This window comes from Ctenocephalides felis, unplaced genomic scaffold (assembly GCF_003426905.1).
Source record: "Ctenocephalides felis isolate EL2017-DRISC unplaced genomic scaffold, ASM342690v1 CF-g0.4_SCAFFOLD_03570, whole genome shotgun sequence".
Lineage (NCBI taxonomy): Eukaryota > Metazoa > Arthropoda > Insecta > Siphonaptera > Pulicidae > Ctenocephalides > Ctenocephalides felis.
The window spans coordinates 5,764,504-5,786,096 of record NW_020539724.1 but is presented as its reverse complement, the minus strand read 5'-3'; the positions used below and the strand labels follow the sequence as shown (position 1 = coordinate 5,786,096).

The following is a 21,593-nucleotide window of genomic DNA, read 5'->3' as shown; positions in this document are numbered from 1 at the left end:
TTATTTGGGTTCACGTGATGTTTGATCGTTCGGGTTTTTAAACTAAAAGAGGATAAAAATATACCTGTTGTAAAATTGTTAAAAGTAAAATGTCTTCTAAAATGTGTTAGGTAAGGTGCCTGATTAAAGTAAAACCAGTTTTGTGCAGTTCTGTATGCTTCGCAAGTATTCCGGGAAATTCGACATTGATCGATATAAAAAATCGAGGATATCTTTCATATCCTTCCGAAGAAATGTTTAATTTATGATTATATATAGAAAGCCTAATTCAAAATTCTTTAAATTTAATGTACAAAAGTTCATATGAAAGCACGATTCTCTGAAAGTTGAATGACTTGGGACTTGCACATTTTTTTAGATCAAGCTATTTCCAGCAATTTGTCCAGCATTATCATGACCTTATCAACTTTGTCGCAAAAATTTACTTAACAATTAGAATGCACCATGAAGAAAAAAAGAAAGAAAGAAAGAAAAGCAAAGTTGATAAATATGTACTCCGCTTTCATACGAAAATTGTGCTTTTTAAACACCAATAATAAATATATTACATTTAAACAAATATTTCATTATTGCTTTCTAATTTCCCATGATAGCTCTAGCCAACTGTTCTTATTTTCAGTGAATTTTATAATATGTAAAATATTGTTTTAATTTTTTTTTCTAATTTTCCTTAAACACTTTGTATAACCAAAATAAATAAATAAATAAATAGTTCATTACATTCATTAGTTCAACATAAATTGTATATTATATAATATTTTGCCAACAATTTTGAACACACGGACTTTCATTTGACGTTTAAGCGATCGAGTTTGACATATCTCGGCCGCGAAATTACCCTCGTATGCCCTCATACCATAGAACATCTTTTGACACTTTTTTACTTGAGAAATGTATGGGGACTAGCAGTCCATGAAATTGTATAAGGTCTATGATTTTCAAGCGTTTATATATTTTGTCCTCTCAAGAGTTTTAATAGACGCTTTATGAAGCCCAAGCGACGAATTCATGCACATAAATACAGTATATACTTTTAGAAATCTGCAGAGACGAATTTTGATAATAGAAGATTAAATGCATCAACTGGATAGTTTTTTTTTTAAATTTTATTGCTTGACCTTGTGGTATTTTGTTCATATATAAATACTTGCATACATATGTATTTTCATATTTGCAACTTAAAAGAATGGAGGAGCAAGTGATACAAATTAGAAGAAAATTATAACTAAAACAGGGAGACATAGCATGCTAGAGCCTCCCCCCACGAAGTAATGCCTGACAGTGGTTTCCGTGGGCACAAGTGGCAAGAGAAAAACCGAGGTTTTTGTCGATTGTTTTGAGTTTGATGTACCCAGACAAAACATTTAATTGGAACCCTGGGATAATATTTAAAATAAACGTATAATATTTTCAACCCGAGTCTACCGTGCTAACAATGCTAGGTTGGTCTCACCCTTGACTACCTCGGTATTAAGCAGCATGATACAGAAAAACAAGATTTGATTCCCACAAAGATATCTGTGCATGATAAAAATTCTGCAGACATGTAATATTTTTTTTTGCATATTTTTATCGTCAATCAAAATAATATACATTTTTTAAGACAATATGATATTGGTGTTAATGCATTTAAGAGATTATCTTCTATGAGATATTTCTCTTTTTTTTTATTTTTGACATTTTATTTAAGATCGTATGGCCATTTTTTTTCAATCTTTGTATGGGATATTAGACATGTAATATGATGACAATTTTCAAATAAAATAGCTATGTTATGTTTTATTTTATTGCTGGACCTTACGGTATATTATTTGTATATAAATAAACACACACATATACATTCATAGATAAACAAGTATAAATTTTAATATTTACAATGTGGACTATCAATCCCTGGTTCGATCCTAACCTCGGTATCAAGCAGTATGAAACAGGTTTTCACTTGCGGTTATAGATCCCAAATATAGCACATAACAAGTCATCAGGATGAATACAAAAGCCCAAAAAGGTATTAAACTATTATATTGATCATGCCAAAATTTAATTAGATCCCTACAAAAACTATGTGGATAATTTTCGGATAAAATAGCTATGTTATATACATAATAATATTTACAATATAAATCGCTGGTTTGGTCTTAACCTCGAGCATCTGGAAATCAGGCAGTGTGTGAGTTTTTCCCTTGAGATAATTGATCTCAAATATGATACATAACCAAGATATTGTTTGTTGCTAATATAAAATAGAAATCACCAGCATGAAGATAGAATACGAAAAGATATCAAACTGTTTCATTAGTCACATCAAGATTTAATTAGATCTCCACAAATATATCCATCTATGTTAAAAGTTCTGTAAACATATTCTGAAACTATGGGGCCAATTCTCGGATACAATAGCTATGTTATGTTACAGTTATCTAATGTTGATTAATCTCATGACCAATAGGACCTAGATGCTAAATCCTAACCTCCAAATTGTCAGTAAAATTCATCTATATTCTAAAAAACAAATTTGAATAGAAAAAATAATGTGAAATATTAGTTTTATAATCCCAGGTGACCACAATTTAATATATGTTACAGCTTCTTGTGACAAAATTTATGTTAATCTATTTTGAAATGTTTCTGAAAATACTATGGCGGCTTATGCGCTTGAAATATTGCCTTTGCTCATTGAAGCTAAAACTTCAAAAGTTTAATTTTAAATTAGTTTGGCTAATTGTTTAATAGCTGTTAGATATTTTTTATATTTGAGAATTTTATGCAGAATTTTTTTTTACTATTTTTTATTATTTTAATTCCTTATTCTAATCTAAAATTGCCAGCTTTTATCTTGATCTGCTGGTAGATCATCATTTTGCACCGCTTTGTCCTACTCCTATTTTTATTACTTAATTGCTAATTTAATTATATATATATATATATATATATATTGTTTTCTCAAAACTAAAATGTTAATTCAGAAGGTGTGCATGAATAAATTAGATCTTGTTTTCACAGTTGATTAGGTCATGTCAAGGAATTCGTATGCATTTTAAATACTAATTGTCAGATAATAACGTCTTCGCGAATTTAAAATTTGACCTCAAATTTATCTGCATTGTTCTGTTATTACTAATATTTGTTTATACTATTGTTTGAAATATCTTCGATGCATTCATAGAATTTTGTATTAACTAACTAACGAAGACTCTGAATTTTAATCATTTTATATTATAAACTAATAATAAATAATTATATTGGAAGAGCAAAAAATGTTTTGGAACATTTATTTTAGCACTATTCCTTATAATTATAATTATTATTATTAATTGTTCCCAATTACTACTGTTTATTTGTTGCTGCTTTGCAAGGTATTTTTATCTTTCATTTTATAAATTTCCAAGGTGTTATATGATAATTTTATTTGAACACTTACAATATTTTTCAAAGTCTTTTTTGGGTTTCTATTTGTTAAATTAATAAAGAACATAAAGCCAAACTAAGTATATTTATATACTTATAAAAAAGATTTGTGTGCTTTAGTCGCTATTTATACAATTAAAAATAAATACTAAATGCATTAGATGAGAATTTGTAGTTAAAATAACTCAATAGTTATATTTATAGCCATTTCTTTACTTCCTGTATAAAAAAATAAATAAACTATTTTGATTTCATTTCAAATAAAAATATTTAAATGACCAGCTTTCTATTCCTTTCAATTATAGACTTAAACTTGTATAGTCTGCATTATCTTGTATATTGACCGATCTGTAAAAAATAAATCAATATACTAAATTATAATATACAATATGTGTAGTTTTTAACACTAGATTTTCCTTACTTTTTATAAAAAAAAGTTACATTATATTATTGCTTATATCATTTTTTGTGGTTTTATCCACTGAACAAGGGTCAAATTGGTCTTGAAAAGTATGGAAATCGATTTAAAATATTTGTTTAGAAACATAAATCAGTTTTAGATGTATATAACTAATATATATATATATATATATATATATATAATATTTATATATATATATATATATATATACATATAATATTTTATTACGATTTACGTCACAAGAAACTTACGTTTCTTTTTTTCCCAGGAAAAGCATATTTACTCATTATGATTCACTATTTAACAATTAACTTGTGCATACATCTGATTGTTTTTCCTTTGTATTTTATTTAGAGTACTCATTACTATGAGTAACATTTGTTAATATTACTGGTAAATCAGTCTTTAATTCTGTGAACATTTCATATTATAATATTAGAGTACTCGTTACTTTGAGTAACATTATTGGTTAATCTCGCTTTATCTCTGAGGACTTTTAATATTTCTGAATCTACAAAAATAAAATTCTCATAGTTGAAATACTATTTTAATGGAATATAGGTGATATTTATATGATAATTTTACTTTCTTTGCAGTTGCTGGATAGGCTGAAATTTTATGCTAGGTTTGAAATCAACGACGAAACTGGAGATCCTCTTACAGATCATGATATGACACAGTTGCATTATTCAAAAATCACTTCACTTCAGGTAAAAAAATGACTGATTATTAATAAATAACTTTACTCCTACATTTTTTGATATTTTCAAATACCTATCTAATAAAATTATCTACTTATCTAATTATGGGCATCTTAATGAACTGGGTAATTGATTTAATGAATTAGAGGAGAAATGAATAAATTAATGGTTTTATATTAGTAAATGTATTGCATTAATGAATTTCTTAAAATTTGTCAAAAAAACAATTGAACTTATGAATTGAAAAATTATATAATATAATAAAGGTTATCTCTATATGGTTAAATGGAATTTTAAAAAGTATCATTAATTAACATAAAAAATAATTAACATAAAGAGCTTATTCTTTGTATATCAATTTATATATGTATATATTAATTAAATATTCATAAAAAATATTTATCCCCGAATTTATTTTTTATCACACCATATATTAAATTAACTACACAATAGTAATAAAAATAGACACCACTATATATTTACATCAAAGATCCTAGAAATCAGAAGCAATTGTTTTCTTGTATATTTTTATAGCAAACACCACGAGAGTTTGATCTTGCCAAATAAATTCAGCATTATAAATAGATTTTTTAAATTTGAAGAGGAAGTAGAATTGTTAGATTTATATATTCTATTTTAATACAACCGTTCATATTAATAATAACAATAATAAAACACAGCTTTCAATAAAGGGATATTTATCACTTCGTAAAATTATTTTAGGTGTGATTTATTGCTCAGATTTGATAGTTTTGGAAGTTTATGATAGGCGGAATTCATTTTTATTTATAAACGAAATAGCTTGGCATATGTACGACTATTTATATAAATAAATAAATTTAGAGTGATATCGGAGAATTGGTATCCTAAGATTTTCAAAAACACTTCGATGTTTCTTGTCACAGTTCCAATGGCTTCTTTATCATATACTGCCAAAAATATTTTGTTTCTAATTTTTTATTATCTTTTCCCTTTCAGAAAGCTGCATTCTCCAGTTACCCAGAATTGAGAGGTTTTGCCTTAGCAAATGTTGCCAGCGTGGACACCAGGGAAAGCCTGGACAAACATTTCGGCAGTCTGGACGCTTCTCGGATGAGGGATTTGGCCTCTCAATTACATCTCACTAAGAAGGATGCTGTTCCCAAAGAAACTTTTCTTCGAGAACTGTTGGTATGTTCCATTCGTTATCTTTATTAGTTTATTATCTGATTGAAATGAGACCAGATGGGCAATGAAAATTTGTGCAGAGGAATTAATATGGAATAGGATAAGTAGCGAAATTTGAAGGCATTGACCTGTACTTGTATCTGAATTTGTATGATGAGATGGAGGAATCGTGCTCTATCGAAAAAGTAATAAAACTATTAATTATTTTTATAACTGGTATGCTTTATTAATCTTTAAGAAATAAATGTGCGCGTATATTTAAAATCCCAATAAAAACTTAAGGGGGTCTTCCTATGTGATGAGTTGAAAAAATTTAATTTTTTTTTATTTCATATTTCAGTAGATTATACCTTTAAAAATAACATATTAAAATTTCAAATCGATATCTCAAATAGTTTTTGAGTTACAGTCATTTAAAAAGTATACATATAGTATATAGTACAACGATCATTTTATCTTTAAACGCGTTTTTCTCAAAACTGTGTTTTTCAAACTTGTCTCCATTGTATCTCAGAAACGGCTGGACCGAATTACTTGAAATTTACAGGGCACATTCAATATATTTAAGCGCATGGAATGAACTATTATCAATCAAAAATTTCAAAACTTCGATTTTTTATAGCAAAAAAACTAAAAAAAAAAACGCCTAATTTGCAACTTTTATTTCAAATGTCTATAAAACATCCAATTTTTTTTGTATTCATTTGATTGTAGATCATTCCGTGCTTTTAAGCCTACAAATTAAAACGCCGTTTATTTTTTTTTGGTCAGATAAGCCGATCAGCCGGAATCGTGGAGACAGTGGGAGCTCTTTTTTTTGAGGGGGGGGTGTTTAGAGCGCTGTAACTCTAGTTGGACTAAATTTTTTTAGCTGAAATTTTATATTTATACTGTCCAAATATGTATTAATAAATGATAAAAAACTTGAAGCTCTAACTATTTACTGGTCGTAGAAAAAAAATTCTAAAATATCCCTAAAAAACAGGCCGTCACATAGGAAGACCCCCTTAAATAAATAGACTCTACTTAGCAAGTCAACTTCATCCTATTGAATTTTGAACCTAAATCATTCACGAATCAATTTAAGATCTTATAAGAAATACATAATCTTAATATCCACAGTTAAGATATTTTTTTGGAACGCGTCTTATGCGAGAAAGGGTATTATGTAGGATTAATGTGTTTTTAAGAGCAGGAACTGGCGTAAAGCGGCGTATTATGCGAGAAATAGTATCTGCTATGATCGTCTTAACGAGGTTCTACATCATATGAATGTATAATATATATAATTCTTTTGTTGAGTTTGCTTGCTCGTCAGGAGTAATAATTTATTTTGCTTGGATTTCATAACAATGTTAATGATAATAACATTTGGATCATTTATATCAATTAACAATCATTCAAAAATACTTTCATGAAGGAATAAACTCGTATATTTATAACATATTTTCGTTTATCGGATATAACAAAAAAAAATTTACCATTAACTGTGAATGTTAGTTTACTTAATAATTTATTTAACAATTAATTACGAAAACTGTTAATTATTGATTACCACTTATTGACGACATAAAAGTTTCTTGGCAATAATTTATTATAAATTATAATTTATTATAAATAATATAATGTTTAACGTTTGCAATTTTGGAAAATTCTGAGCAGGTATAAATTCGTCTTTTGGAATATATCCAAATAATATCATTGTAACTTCATAATATACAACCCATGCCAAATTAAATATCTTCCTGTGATTATGAACTTATGGAGCGTCCATTAATCACGTGAGCGAGTTTTCAAGGATTTTTGGACCCTCCTCCCCCTTGGTGATATTAAAAATTACCCCCCCTCCATCACCAAACATTACGTGTGTTTTTAGTTACGTGAAAAAACTATAATTTTTATTATTTTTTTTGAAAATGTTTGAACTTTTTTAAAAGAATTAGTTAAAAAAATGCACGTGATATCTTACTATACCCCTCCCTCCCCCACGTGATATTTCGTGATTTTTGGTCAAACCCCCCTTCCCCCTAAAAACCTCACGTGATTAAAGGACGCCCCCTTATGAACTTTTTTCTCATTTTTTATTTCACATATCTTGAGATCCAAATCCACGATTAATTAGTATTACATTTGCCCTCTTTTAAGTGACAAATTTAATATTTTCAAACACTTGTTCTTAATATATTTTTCATCACATAATATTTAATTGAATAAAATTTCAATTTCTTATTTTCTGTACCTATCCATCGGTCTGATATCTATGAATGCGTAAATTTATTTGAAGAGAATGTACAATTATTCTAGAGTATATATACATATTAACTAGACTGCAAACTACTTTCTTCCTACACAAATATATCTATATCAATTTTTGGTCTTATTTGTTTGTGTACATGCAATATAATATTCATTTTTATGTATTATATATATATATATATACATATATATATATATATATATATATATATCTGTGTTAGCTAATGTGACAGAATATTTAATAACATTGGCCATGAGTGAATGTATCAAGCTTTTATTAAAATATTCTAGAATTATTTAGAATGCAACAAATGATATATCCATAAATTATTTTTTGCAAATATTCTACTTATTCTTGGAATACCATTTTTATTAACAATGTTTCTATGTCGATTTCTAAGTTTGGGAAGTTTAGAGATTATTCGCAAATTTCTTAGCCACTCTAACTGCATTCTTAAAAAAATATTTATAACAAAAATATTGAACATCATTTAACAGAGAGGTGTAGATATTAATCCACTTGGTAATTTTTTAAATATATAAAGCTTTAGGTATTTTTATTTTTTTTTTACAATGTCTCATACAAGTCACATTAAACTACAGTAGGTATTTATTCGTTTTACGATTCGTTTATAAGTTTGAAGAGTAGTTTAAATATTTTTTTTCAGAATGTTTAAAATTATGAATAATCTATTTATTTATCTGCCTTATCTTGAAAATTAATAATTAAATAAATAATTCATACTTACATAAAATCGGATTAACCACAATTATATAAAACAAACAACAGCGGATCCCACGTCCGTACTGCGTTAAGATTTTTAATGGGAGCTTGTATTAATTTTACTCATTAATTCTTTATCTATTAAATAAATGATTTTAATATATATATATAACGATCTTAATTGGTTAAAGTATTTTTTATCCACTTTTGGTTGCGTATGTATTTCTAATCAAATGTTCTTCTAGAACACAAAAGAGGCAATTGCTACAAATATTTTAAAATTACTGTTTCTAATATAAATCCCTTGGCTTTGTGGTGAGAAATTGCTTTTACCAATCTGGGTTCGATACCCAGCACCAACAAGCTGGATATTAGATTCCCATTTGCAATTATAGATCAAAGATCTCATTAGGTAGGCTTGCTGGAACTAATTTAAAATTGGAGTTCAAAATATAAGTTCTCTGCATTCATGGTGAAAAATTGGTTTAACCAATTTCTGGTTTCGATACCTACCACCAACAAGCTGGATACTAAATTTCCATTTCCAATTATAGATCAAGGAACTCATTAGGTAGACTCGCTACAACTAATTTAAAATTGGAGTTTAAAATACAAAATCTCCTGGCTTTGTCGTGAGAAATTGCTTTCACCAATATGGGTTCGATACCCACCACCAACAAGCTGGATATTAGATTTTTATTTGCAATTATAGATCAAGGATCTCATTAGGTAGAGATAGACTATCTCAAATAGTCAACCACTGGGCTGCATTATAATAATACCAGGTTTAGGATTCACTCCACAAGAGCTCATATAACATATAGTTTTCATTTCTGTTCAAATAATTAAGAATTTTAAAATTCTTATTATTAAGTTCACAATTTTTTCTTTGCATGTTTGATATGACTAAATCGTCATATATTTTTTATATATTATTTTTAAAAATGTGCTTTTTACGGGTCTGTTCTGTCGTAAAATAAGCCAATGTTATGGCAAGGCTATGTTAGGTAGTGTTTTTCATATAAAGTGCTACTGAAAACTGTCAAAATACTATGCGGTTGTTGTGCAGTTAGGGGTTAGATAGAAAACCTCAACCAGAAAACGCACAAATGTTATCATATACACATACATATACAGATGAAAATAAATAGTTTAAGAATTCATTGAGAACATACAAAAATCAAGATAAATTGATATAAATATTTGACATTAAAATCCCTCGCGACTCCAGAAATTTTTCTCGACCCATGGTTTAAGAAGCCCTGGGGTAGGCTCATTTTCTAGTTTTTTTAATTTTGATTATCACCATGTATCACCAAGGTGGAGGGGTGTCCAAAAATCCTTAAAAACTCGCTCACGTGATTAATGGACTCCCCCTTACCTTTTGGTAAAACAGTATTTTCACCAGATCTCTTATTATAAGTCGCATACACATACGCAATGCAGATAGATAAATAATTTTGTTCGTGTATGATTCTGTTTTTTTTTGCAATAGTCTTCGAAAGTAAATCGTCGTTTCATGTGAATGTAATAAAGCAATGACCTTAAGATATACGCGAATTATATATAGTCGAAAGCAAAAAACTAGCCTTACCTAACGCTTATAATGCTCTGGTGGTCTTTTATTTGGATTATTCGAGCCACCAACTTTCTTCTCTCTATCGGCGGCGACTTCCGTCCGATGTAAGTGCTCTCGTATTAAATAATTTTAATAATAAAACGTTCCTATTTACAACTGGCGTGAACGTGATCGGATATGACTGCATGCAAATAAATGCAAATGTGCATTACTTTTATTTTTAGACAGTTTTACAATTAATTAATGGACGCTTATCTACTGATCAGACATTCGTAAGTGCATTGATTTGTTTTACTTCGACCGAACCTTTGTAATATTATGGGAAAGCAAATGATTGCTCGAAAATCAAAAGAAGAGACTTAAATGAATATTAAACTAGATGACCTGACAGACGTTATCCTGTACTTATGCTTACAATTCAGAAGTTCCAATTTTTTTAATAACCTATACTGACCTATACTTTACCAATTAGTTACAAATTATTATGTTTTTTTACACTACAGTCTATACCGAAATGTATATACATCCACCCATATGGATCTTAAATGCTTTAAATAAAATGATGAGTATTTGCTTTTTTTGAAAAACATTATAAAACATTTTTTTCTTATTACTTACTTTTGTCGAAAAAAATGAAATTACATCACTGAGAGGGATGTCATCCCCCCGGTATATGGCAAAGGAGTCTAAATTATTTTCACTTTTGAATTTGAGAGTAAGATAAACCTAATATCAAAATTTCATACGAATTGGAGCACAGTAAAAGAATTCAGACCCAAAACTCTTCATTGACTTGAGTAAATATTTCGTATCCGATGGCAAAAATATGAAAATACTAATGTTTGTATGTGAAAAAGAAAAGAGCTGTTTTTAGGGTTTTCTCGGCAATTATATGATGTTTTCTTGCCATAAAAACCATCCTTGGACTTCAACGAACATTTTATAAAAAGAATTGGCCAAATTGGTCGAGGCGTTGTTGAGTTAAGCGCTTACAAACACATTTTGCGATTCATTTTTATATTATAGATTATTTGCAATTTGTTGTCTTGTCTTAAGTTTCTCAAATTAAATTTAGATGTATGGATAATTCTTTTACACTTTGTATAAACAGATAAAACATATATTTTTTACAAGAAGTCATTTTTATTTTTGATAGTCTTGTAAATTACTATACTATAAAATACCTCATATATTACCAATCGATTCTCCGCTCTGGCAATTTGACATCGGGCAGCGCGATGTCCATTTTCAATTAATAATATAAATCAAAATTAAAAAAAAACTCTCACTACTTCTTCCCTGAATTGAGTTGGACTTTAACTCAGCTCACAGACCTGCCTTAGGGCAGTATTACCCATTATTATTATATTACCAATGAAAATGTCCAGAAATTGTAATTTTCTACATTGAAGTTTTATATAAATAAAATTATATGAAACCTTGAGGTGTTGATACATTATAGGCATTATAGGTATATGAGTTAGGGTTTAATGATCGTTATATCATTAAAAATTGTATGAGCCATTTATTTGATATTCATATGCTTTGGCTAACATCCTAGCTTTCATTGAAAGAAAAATAAGGTTTTTCTTACCCTACAAATTATTTTAAATCTATCTTCATTTATTTCTAATATTTCATTTTTGTTTGTCATTTATTTAAATTTAAGCGATATTCCTAACCTGCTAATAATTATATATAATATTTTTTTCATTTTAAGTCAGTTTTATGTTGGAATGGGCTTCTACATTACTTTATAAAGTCTGGTCTATGATATTTTTAATGCTGCCAATAAAAATGTCCTTGTAAATATTTTTAAAATTTAGGCTTCATGTTTGTTGTATTTGTCTACTTATTTTTTAATCTACCGAATGACTGGTTTTAATATTTATCCAAAAACTTTCTGTTTATTTATATGAATAATTCTTTAATTAGTTTTCGAATTTTTTTTATCAAACTCCTCATCTTGCTAGACGAAGTTGTTATTGTTACGTAGACATGCACCAACCAGCTTAAAAAATTGAACCACTGTGAAAAAACTTGAACATTTTGATGCAAGTACGAATGAACCAGTGCAGAATCACCTAGAGTGAAGGTGAAAGTATTTTCGTGTAAGCAACACACCAAACACAATCTCTTTCCAAGTGTGCGACTGATATGTGTAACCATATAAATACCGTGGTCTGTCCTGACAACAGCATCATTCGACTTCCACCTTTCATCGAACCAACAATCAAAGGATAATTGGAAATTTAATAGTTTTTGAAAAATAAGCAAAATGCGTGCTTTTGCTAGTGCTTTAGCAGTTTTGGTCTGTGCTATTTGGTGTGTAGAAGCAGGATACAGCCATGGAGGCGATTTCAGCAGCGGAGGAGGCGGTGGTGACTTCGGAGGACACGGAGGCGGTGGCGGTGGTGACTATGGTGGTTCCATCCACGAGTCCCATGCTATTCCTGTGAGCCAACATATTGAAATCACAAAACCAGTAGCCGTGCCAGTTTACAAGCACGTCCATGTACCAGTGCCAAAACACGTTGAAGTCAAGATTCCTCATCCAGTTTTAGTACCAGTTCCTCAGCCTTACCCAATCCACGTGCCAGTTTCCCAAGCTGTTGCTGTTCCAGTGGAGAAAATAATCACAGTTCCCGTTGAGAAGATTGTACCTTACCCAGTAGAGAAGAAGATTCCTTATCCAGTTGAGAAGCACATTCCAGTACCAGTAGAGAAACATGTACCATACCACGTACCAGTCCCAGTACCAGTCAAGGTACCCATCTACAAAACCATCGTCCACGAGTCGAAGAAACACGGATGGGAATAAAGTGAAGAATCTTAAGAAAAGACTTACTTGGTTACATACATTCACTTCAAGAGTGAAAAGCAACCATGGAAAATTAGCCAACACTGATTTTCCTAAATGAAATATTTTGTAAATATATTATATTTTGTATGTAATCAGGCTAAAACTGAAATTTGTGATAACGAAGTCGCTTTTGTAAATATTCTTAATTGTTTTATAACTGCTTCTGTAAAAACATTCTTATACTTGTTATATTTGTTGATAATTGTAATACTCGTTGTGTTTGTCTGATAAATAAATATAATTTTAACTATATACTGATTTATTATTATTATTATTGAAATATTTGAGTTCATACAAATTTAATATACTAATTATTATTAATATGATTAATAATAATAATTAAATATAATAATTATTATTATTATTATAAATAGTAATAATTATCATTATAAATAATATTTATTAATATTATTATTATTGTTTCCTATAGCAAATACATTCAATTTCTATTGTTGATTTTTTCCTTTATCATTTTTTTTTTCATATTTTAGAAATAATTTAACTTACTCCATTCAATTTAGATTTAAATTTGTTTCTCATTATTCAATCTATTAACGTTTAATAAAAATCTGAAACCCTATTCAGCACAACTTTTTATTTTTTTTTTCAATTTCTATTTCCAATTAATATACAAGAATGAAAATAATTTTGCTCATTATTTTTGTTAGATATTAATTACTATTTAATTTTAAATATGTGTTCATAAATTATTTATCAACTTATTATTTATTTTGATTTTGAAATTTCTATTTCCTTTATCAGATCTCTCGACATGAAAGAAGAGCATCTCAATTAGAGGCCTTGAATGAGATGCCCTTATATCCAACTGAAGATGTCATTTGGGATGAAAACGTTGTGCCTTCCGAATATTTTTCAGGAGAGGGTTGTTTAGCCCTGCCAAAATTAAATTTGCAGTTTTTGACGCTCCATGATTATTTGCTGCGGAACTTCGATTTGTTCCGTTTGGAATCTACATGTATGTAAATTTATCGATTATGTAATATAAAATAGTTCAATTGGAAAAATAGAGTGATTGATAAGTAGTAATTGATTATAATTTACTTTCTAATTCGATAATTGCTTTGTTTCCTTGTTCTCTGACACGTGAATGTATATATATATATATATATATATATATATATATATATATATATATGCAATATTAAACTAATTTAATTTCATATTGTATTGTATTGTAAATTTATTTTTCAGATGAAATTAGACAAGATATAGAAGATGCTGTAAGCCGATTGAGCCCATGGTAAGAAAGTTTTCACCTTTATAAACGAATTTATAAAAAAAAAATTATTGGCATAGCAGCCCTTTCGTCGAATTAAAATTATACGTTTCGACACTAGATATGTTCCATCATACAGTAAATCAAACCAGAAAAAACAAACCGAAAAATTTAATCGAAATTATTTTTGAAAAATCAAAAATTTATAAACAATTTCAAATGCACTTTTTGCATTTTTTGCAAGTTTTTTATCCTGCTGCTTTTTATTTCAATTTCGTTTATTGTTTTGAGAAAGTGCTGCAACGACACTGCCAGCTTTACCTTTTCTTGCAATCAGATACAATTTTGACTTTATACTTATGCAATTATATAAAATTACTTATATTGTTTTTAGTACAAGATATTGATTTTTGGTCAATTTATTTAACGTTGAAAATATTCTACCAGGAAAGCCGAAGACGGTGGTGTGGTGTTTGGAGGTTGGGCGCGCATGGCTCAACCTATAACAAAATTTGCAGTTGTTGAAGTTGCCAAACCAAGTATTGGCGAAAAAAGACCATCCAGAGTTCGAGCAGATGTTGCTATTGTATTACCAACCAGGAATGATGTCAGGAGCGAGTGGGAAAATTTACGAAAGCACGATGTCTGCTTTTTGATCTCAATAAAACCCACTTGTCCTATTGGTATGATAAAAGATGAATAGTATTGGAGAGAGTGCATGCTTAAATGTACATATTTTTAGGAACGCGTTACCAGCACAAAGAACCATTTATCCCTCAAGTTGGTCTTCATAGAGTACGAGGTTGTGAAATAGAGGGTTTGCTAGATGCTAATGGTCGTGTTATAGAAGATGGTGTTGATCCTAAACCAGAACTTCCTGGTGATGAGCGTGTATTCCGAGTCTGGTTAGATTGCAATCAATATCGAAGAGATATGGATGCTTTGAGCCACGGTGAAGATGTACGTTTATATCAATCATAATTATTTTTTTAAGTATCAAACCAATATTTAATTTATTAATTTTTGTATAATAGGATGTCTATGAAAGTTTCAATATTTTACTCCGGCGTAAACCCAAAGAAAATAATTTCAAAGCTGTTTTGGAAACAATTCGGGAGCTAATGAATACTGAATGTGTAGTTCCTGAATGGCTGCACGACATCTTACTTGGCTACGGTGACCCAGGTTCAGCACATTATTCCAGGATGCCTAATGAAATAGCTTGTATGGATTTTAATGATACATTTTTGGATATGGATCATTTAAGGGCCAGTTTTCCTAATGCGGAAATCAGGGTGAAGACTGATGATCCACGAAAACTTGTTAGACCTTTCAGGTACAAAATAATTGCATTTGGTAATTTAAGCTAGAATTTGTTGTGAGCTTTAATCTTCTGTTTTAGATTAACATTTGAAAACGTTTTGAAAAAGCAGCAAGATGATGAGGACATGCCGGAACCCAATGGTAAACAGGAAAGAGAAGTTATAACTGTTGAGCCTCATGTTCAACCAAGCAGAGGTCCTTATCATTTTAATGAACCTAAAAAGTAAGCAAGAATTAAAGTGATATTTATTTATAATCAGTCCATGTTTTCATATTAATTAATGCTATGTTTATTTCAGGAACGCTATACCGTTTACACCAACGCAAATTGAAGCGATCAGATCAGGAATGCAGCCAGGTTTAACAATGGTTGTTGGTCCGCCAGGTGAATAATTAGATATAATAATAAATAATATAATTTTTTCTTAAATTTTAATAGGAGCAAATGATTTTTTACTTAGGTACGGGTAAAACTGACGTGGCTGTCCAGATCATATCAAATTTGTATCACAATTTCCCTACACAGAGAACGCTTATTGTAACGCATTCTAATCAGGCTTTGAATCAGCTTTTTGAAAAAATTATGGCATTGGATATAGACGAACGTCATTTATTGCGTCTTGGTCATGGTGAAGAAGCTCTGGAAACCGAGAAAGATTACAGCAGGTACACTAAATAAATACTTCTATTTCATTCACTGATGTTTACTAATACAAATTCAAACTTATTTTATTATAGATATGGTCGAGTTAATTACGTTTTGGCAAAACGTTTAGATCTTTTGACTGAAGTTCAACGATTACAAGATTCTTTAGATGTTTCCGGTGATGTTGCATATACTTGTGAAACTGCTGGTTATTTCTACCTTTATCAGGTATTTATACAATTTTTATATTTTTTTTATTGAAAAGTATTTCAATTTATTACTAATTTACTAAAATTTCAGGTTTTAGCAAGGTGGGAAAAATTTCTAAATGAGGTGCAGAAGAATTCAAAGCAAAACCAAAACCTTGATATTATAAATGATGAATTTCCTTTCCACAAATTTTTTGAGAAAGCCCCACAGCCGTTATTTAAGAAACAATCTTTTGATCAGGATATGGAAATTGCTCAAGGATGTTTTAGGTAATAATTTTGATTTAAAAATTTAATCAACTTGACTATTGTTACCAATAAATTTAACTTTTAATTTTAGATATATAACAAGATTATTCACTGAATTAGAAGAATTTCGTGCTTTTGAATTACTCAGATCAGGTCTGGATAGAACAAAATATTTATTAGTCAAAGAAGCTAAAGTTATCGCCATGACCTGTACTCATGCAGCTCTCAAGAGGAAAGAGTTAGTTAACATGGGTAAATAATAATTTATTTATTCACTTTGATAATAATATTTCTCTGCTTACTAATTTTTTTTTATTAATTTCCATAGGTTTTAAATATGACAACATCCTAATGGAAGAATCGGCGCAAATTCTGGAAATTGAAACATTCATCCCTCTGTTATTGCAAAATCCTCAAGATGGACACAGCAGACTGAAGCGTTGGATTATGATTGGAGATCATCATCAATTGCCACCAGTTATCAAAAATATGGCTTTTCAAAAATATAGCAACATGGAACAAAGTTTATTCACAAGAATTGTTAGACTGGGTGTTCCTACTGTTGATTTAGATGGGCAGGGACGTTCCAGGCCAGGGTAATTATTAGATAAAAAAACTGTGCTTTTTTATAAATCATGTTTGTAATACTTTAAAATAATTTAATATATTTCAGAATTTGCAACTTGTATAACTGGCGCTACAAGACTTTAGGAAATTTGTCTCATGTTGAAAATTGGCCTATTTATAAAACTGCCAATGCTGGTTTTTGTTATGAGTACCAATTAATAAATGTGGAAGATTTCAATGGTGTCGGTGAATCTGAACCTAGTCCATACTTTTATCAGGCAAGTTGTTTTGTAAATTATATTTAAATTAGCATTATTGAATATAGCATTGAATATAGCATTCTTAATAATATATTTGCATTACATTATTTTACAGAATTTGGCAGAAGCTGAATATGTTGTTGCAGTGTTTATGTATATGAGATTGTTAGGGTATCCAGCAGAAAAAATATCAATTCTCACAACTTATAATGGCCAAAAGCATTTGATTCGAGATGTGATTAATATGAGATGCACAGATAATCCACTAATTGGCCGACCACATAAGGTATTATTAAAATGTATTCTTTAAATATTCTATACAAAGTTTTCAGCCATAAACTTCTTGTAATATCTTGTATATTATGAATCTTCTTTGACATTAATATTCTTTTCAGGTTACAACTGTTGACAAGTACCAGGGTCAGCAGAATGATTATGTATTAGTTTCTTTGGTACGTACAAGAGCCGTGGGTCATTTAAGAGATGTCAGACGTCTTATTGTGGCAATGTCCAGAGCACGGCTAGGATTATATGTATTTGCAAGAGCTTCTTTATTCCAAAACTGTTTTGAACTTCAACCTACATTTAATCAGGTAAAATTTAGACTTTTAATCACCTGTTTCAAAAACATGTTTGATCATTAACTGACATTTTGGTATTTTATTTTCAGTTGGCTCAAAGGCCATATGAACTGCATTTGGCTCAAGGAGAGGTGTTCCCTACAGAACGACGAGCAGAGCAACAACCACAGCATCCACCTCTTATCATGAAAGACATGCCTGAAATGGCTAAATATGTTTATCAGTATTACATGGAGACTATAAAGGCAATGCAAAAAGGAATGGTAAGATAATTGAGTTAATCCAATGCACTAATGTACTGATCCAAATTAAGGATAAGGGATTCAATGATTCAATGTTTCAGGTTCAGCCTAAATCTTGGAGTAAACCAGGTGATGTTCCAACAAATGCACCAGAGAAACCAGCAGCAGCTCATCCTAGTGGTGATAGAGACTCCGACAGTGAGGATGAGGAACAAAATAATCAACCACAAACTGAACAAATAAGTACAAATACAAAAACTGATTCAGAAAATACAAAAGACTTAGAAAACAATATGGAACCAACAGAAGATTCAGAGGAATCAGAAAGTATTTCACAAGATGTACCAATTCCTGAAGATAATGTATCAAATATGGAAGTTAGTGAAAATACTGCACGAGTTGTAGAAGATTCTGAAGACACATCAGCAAATAAAATGTGTGAAACAAATGAGGATGAAGGTACAGAAAGCACTGAAAATATTCCAACAGTTCATATAAAAACAGAAACTGTTTCACCAGAATCCAGAAGAACCTCCAGTACTGAGGCGTTTGAAAATATGGAAATATCTGAAAATCCTGCATCTACACCAGAAGAATCTACGGAGGTTATAAAATGTAAAACTGAAAAGGAATGATAATGATGAAAAATATTTATCATTAAATAGTTTTATATTGTGAATAGAAATTAGAAATTAAGATTCTTTAATATTGTGTACTGAAAAACGTCAATAATAATTTTATTTATATTTTTATAACAATATCATTATTTGAAACATTGTTTATCATTTAAATTTAATTCATGTAATGGATTAAATAATGCTCCTATTTTTAATAAATAAACCATATTTCAAATCTACAATTTTTTATATAAAAATTTATCTATCACATATATAAAGACTTTGCTTTTTTTACAGTATATATTCATATCACATATCCAAAGACTATACACATTGCCTTCTACCGTAATATTCAAATAGGTGAATTTCACAATGTTTTAAATTTCTATTTGAATTTTGCGCTTTAAATTGTACAAGTGGCCACACATAGATAAAAGAGGAGTATTGATAATTGTATGTATATAATTGAAGGATACATTGGCGCTGTAAATAAATTGTTTAATTATAAAATTGATTCCAAATGGAGACCCTGAAAGAGATACTTATCAAACTATACAAGGTACACCGAGGCACTTCCACAACACACCCAATTTTTTTTACTCTTTATGAACATTTTGCGATGAATTTCCTATATCATTATTATCTACTAAATTAATTAAATGAGTTGATGAACAAATTAACAGAATCCAATCAAAGATTTAATTAAAAAGTCTTAATTAACGCGAGCATAAAACCGTGACCATAATTATATATCAAGTAGAGTATAAAGCGATATATAATGTATATATAATATATAATATAAATGTACATATTGATATTTCTCCTAAGCCAGAACCATAATTATATATAAAAGCGTATAAAGGAATCCAATAAGATTTCTAGATTCATAGAGGCGATTGCATGCAGCGCCTCTATGCAGAATCGTTCCCACTTTGGGAGGAACTAACGTCAAACGTTTGACAGTTCTTGCGTTGAATAGGAATCCAATAAGATTTCTGAGCTCCTGCGGTGATTGCTTGCAGCGCCTCTATGCAAAATTGTTCCCAGATCGTGAGGAACTAACGTCAAACGTTTGACAGTTCATATCCAGTTGGAATCCATGGACTACTAACCACGGATTTATACAATGTTTTTTCCATCATTATATATGAATAAGCTGACTTAGTTTGTATGGAAATTGAATATATAAATGTATATATTGATTTATACATGACTATATATGGCCTAGCTGCCTTATTTTATATGGGAAATGGATATATAAATGTATATATTGAATTGTACATTATTAGAATTTATGTAGAGGCATACCATTTGTTGTATTTAACTGTCTTCCCAGAAATATACATTACACAGAAAAACAGAGATGATGAATAGAAGATCGAGTAAGTTTTGCGACATTTTATATACTATTATATATATAGTTTTAAGAGGTTTAATTTTATTCATATGAAAACTTAAATATCGAACTACAATTCCGATGAATTTGTCAATTCATGTGATAATAGAATAGAATAAAGTGATAAATCAAAGTAGTAATAATGTCAGTATATTAAACATCAGTTGTAGTTACATAAAACATCAATATTTTTAAATGAAATGAATTAAAAATTATTGAGAAATGCATATAGTTTATGAAGAAACACAATTCTGTACAAAAGTACCTTTTGCTCAATGTAGTTGAATCAAATGAAATGAATGAATTCACTATAAGTGATACTATAGATAAATTCTTTATTGAATCCGATTTATACTTACAATTCCTTTTATAATGAAAAATTAATCTTTCTCCCATCAAGCACTTTGAAGCAAACGCATAATGGAGTTTTAATTAATTGTCAATGAATTGATAATTGATATTTATGTGCTTCGAATAATATGCATACATGTTTCTACTATTACAATACTTTTAGAATGAATTGAATTTAAAAATAATAAGAACTTTATATAGTGCATATAATATGTATGTTTCACAAACAAATATTTAATTATTAACAATAATCTCACTGAATTTCTATTTTATAGTGTTATGGATTTTTTCACTGTTGCAAGTATACATACTTTGGAGAAAAATAATTGTTCGGGATGGTAACAGGATTGTCCCTGTACTTCAGAGATAATGATACAAGTTCTGATGCATATATTAATAGAAGAATGCATTTATGCTTATTTCCAAATGCTGAAATCTTTAAAAATATAAATATAGGTAACTATAATTTTGTGCATATACTACAAAATGAGAATGAAGAATTATATTATAAGAATATATAGAATTATATATCTTGTGGAGGCGTGATTTGTTTATATAAACATTTTTCATCACATGCAGATGAAAGACCAGATAGTAACCATATATTTTTCCTTATGATACCTACAAATACAATAGATAAATCGCAAAACTAAGAAAGGAAAGTAGATGTAACTTCATAAACAAAAAGCAAATGTAAAATATTTAATATTTTACTCAATTAACATTATAAAAATAAATATATTCTTTAAATATTAATATTTTAAAATAGTATAATTACAAGCATTTAAGTAATTTG

General features: G+C 29.2%; 1 protein-coding gene across 1 annotated transcript in view; it reads left to right on the top strand.

The window, feature by feature from the left end:
• LOC113382820 (RNA helicase aquarius) overlaps positions 1 to 19,105 on the top strand; it is a 41,470-nt gene extending 22,365 nt beyond the window's left edge. The window contains 19 exon segments of the mRNA XM_026621060.1: positions 4,426 to 4,539; positions 5,509 to 5,700; positions 13,882 to 14,095; positions 14,332 to 14,380; positions 14,804 to 15,039; positions 15,099 to 15,316; positions 15,391 to 15,692; positions 15,759 to 15,902; positions 15,979 to 16,064; positions 16,141 to 16,345; positions 16,418 to 16,553; positions 16,626 to 16,804; positions 16,875 to 17,035; positions 17,112 to 17,379; positions 17,457 to 17,628; positions 17,726 to 17,896; positions 18,006 to 18,203; positions 18,281 to 18,454; positions 18,535 to 19,105. Coding sequence (XP_026476845.1) covers positions 4,426 to 4,539; positions 5,509 to 5,700; positions 13,882 to 14,095; positions 14,332 to 14,380; positions 14,804 to 15,039; positions 15,099 to 15,316; positions 15,391 to 15,692; positions 15,759 to 15,902; positions 15,979 to 16,064; positions 16,141 to 16,345; positions 16,418 to 16,553; positions 16,626 to 16,804; positions 16,875 to 17,035; positions 17,112 to 17,379; positions 17,457 to 17,628; positions 17,726 to 17,896; positions 18,006 to 18,203; positions 18,281 to 18,454; positions 18,535 to 19,068 — 3,753 coding nt within the window. The 3' untranslated portion in view covers positions 19,069 to 19,105.
• The last annotated feature ends 2,488 nt before the right edge of the window (positions 19,106 to 21,593 follow it).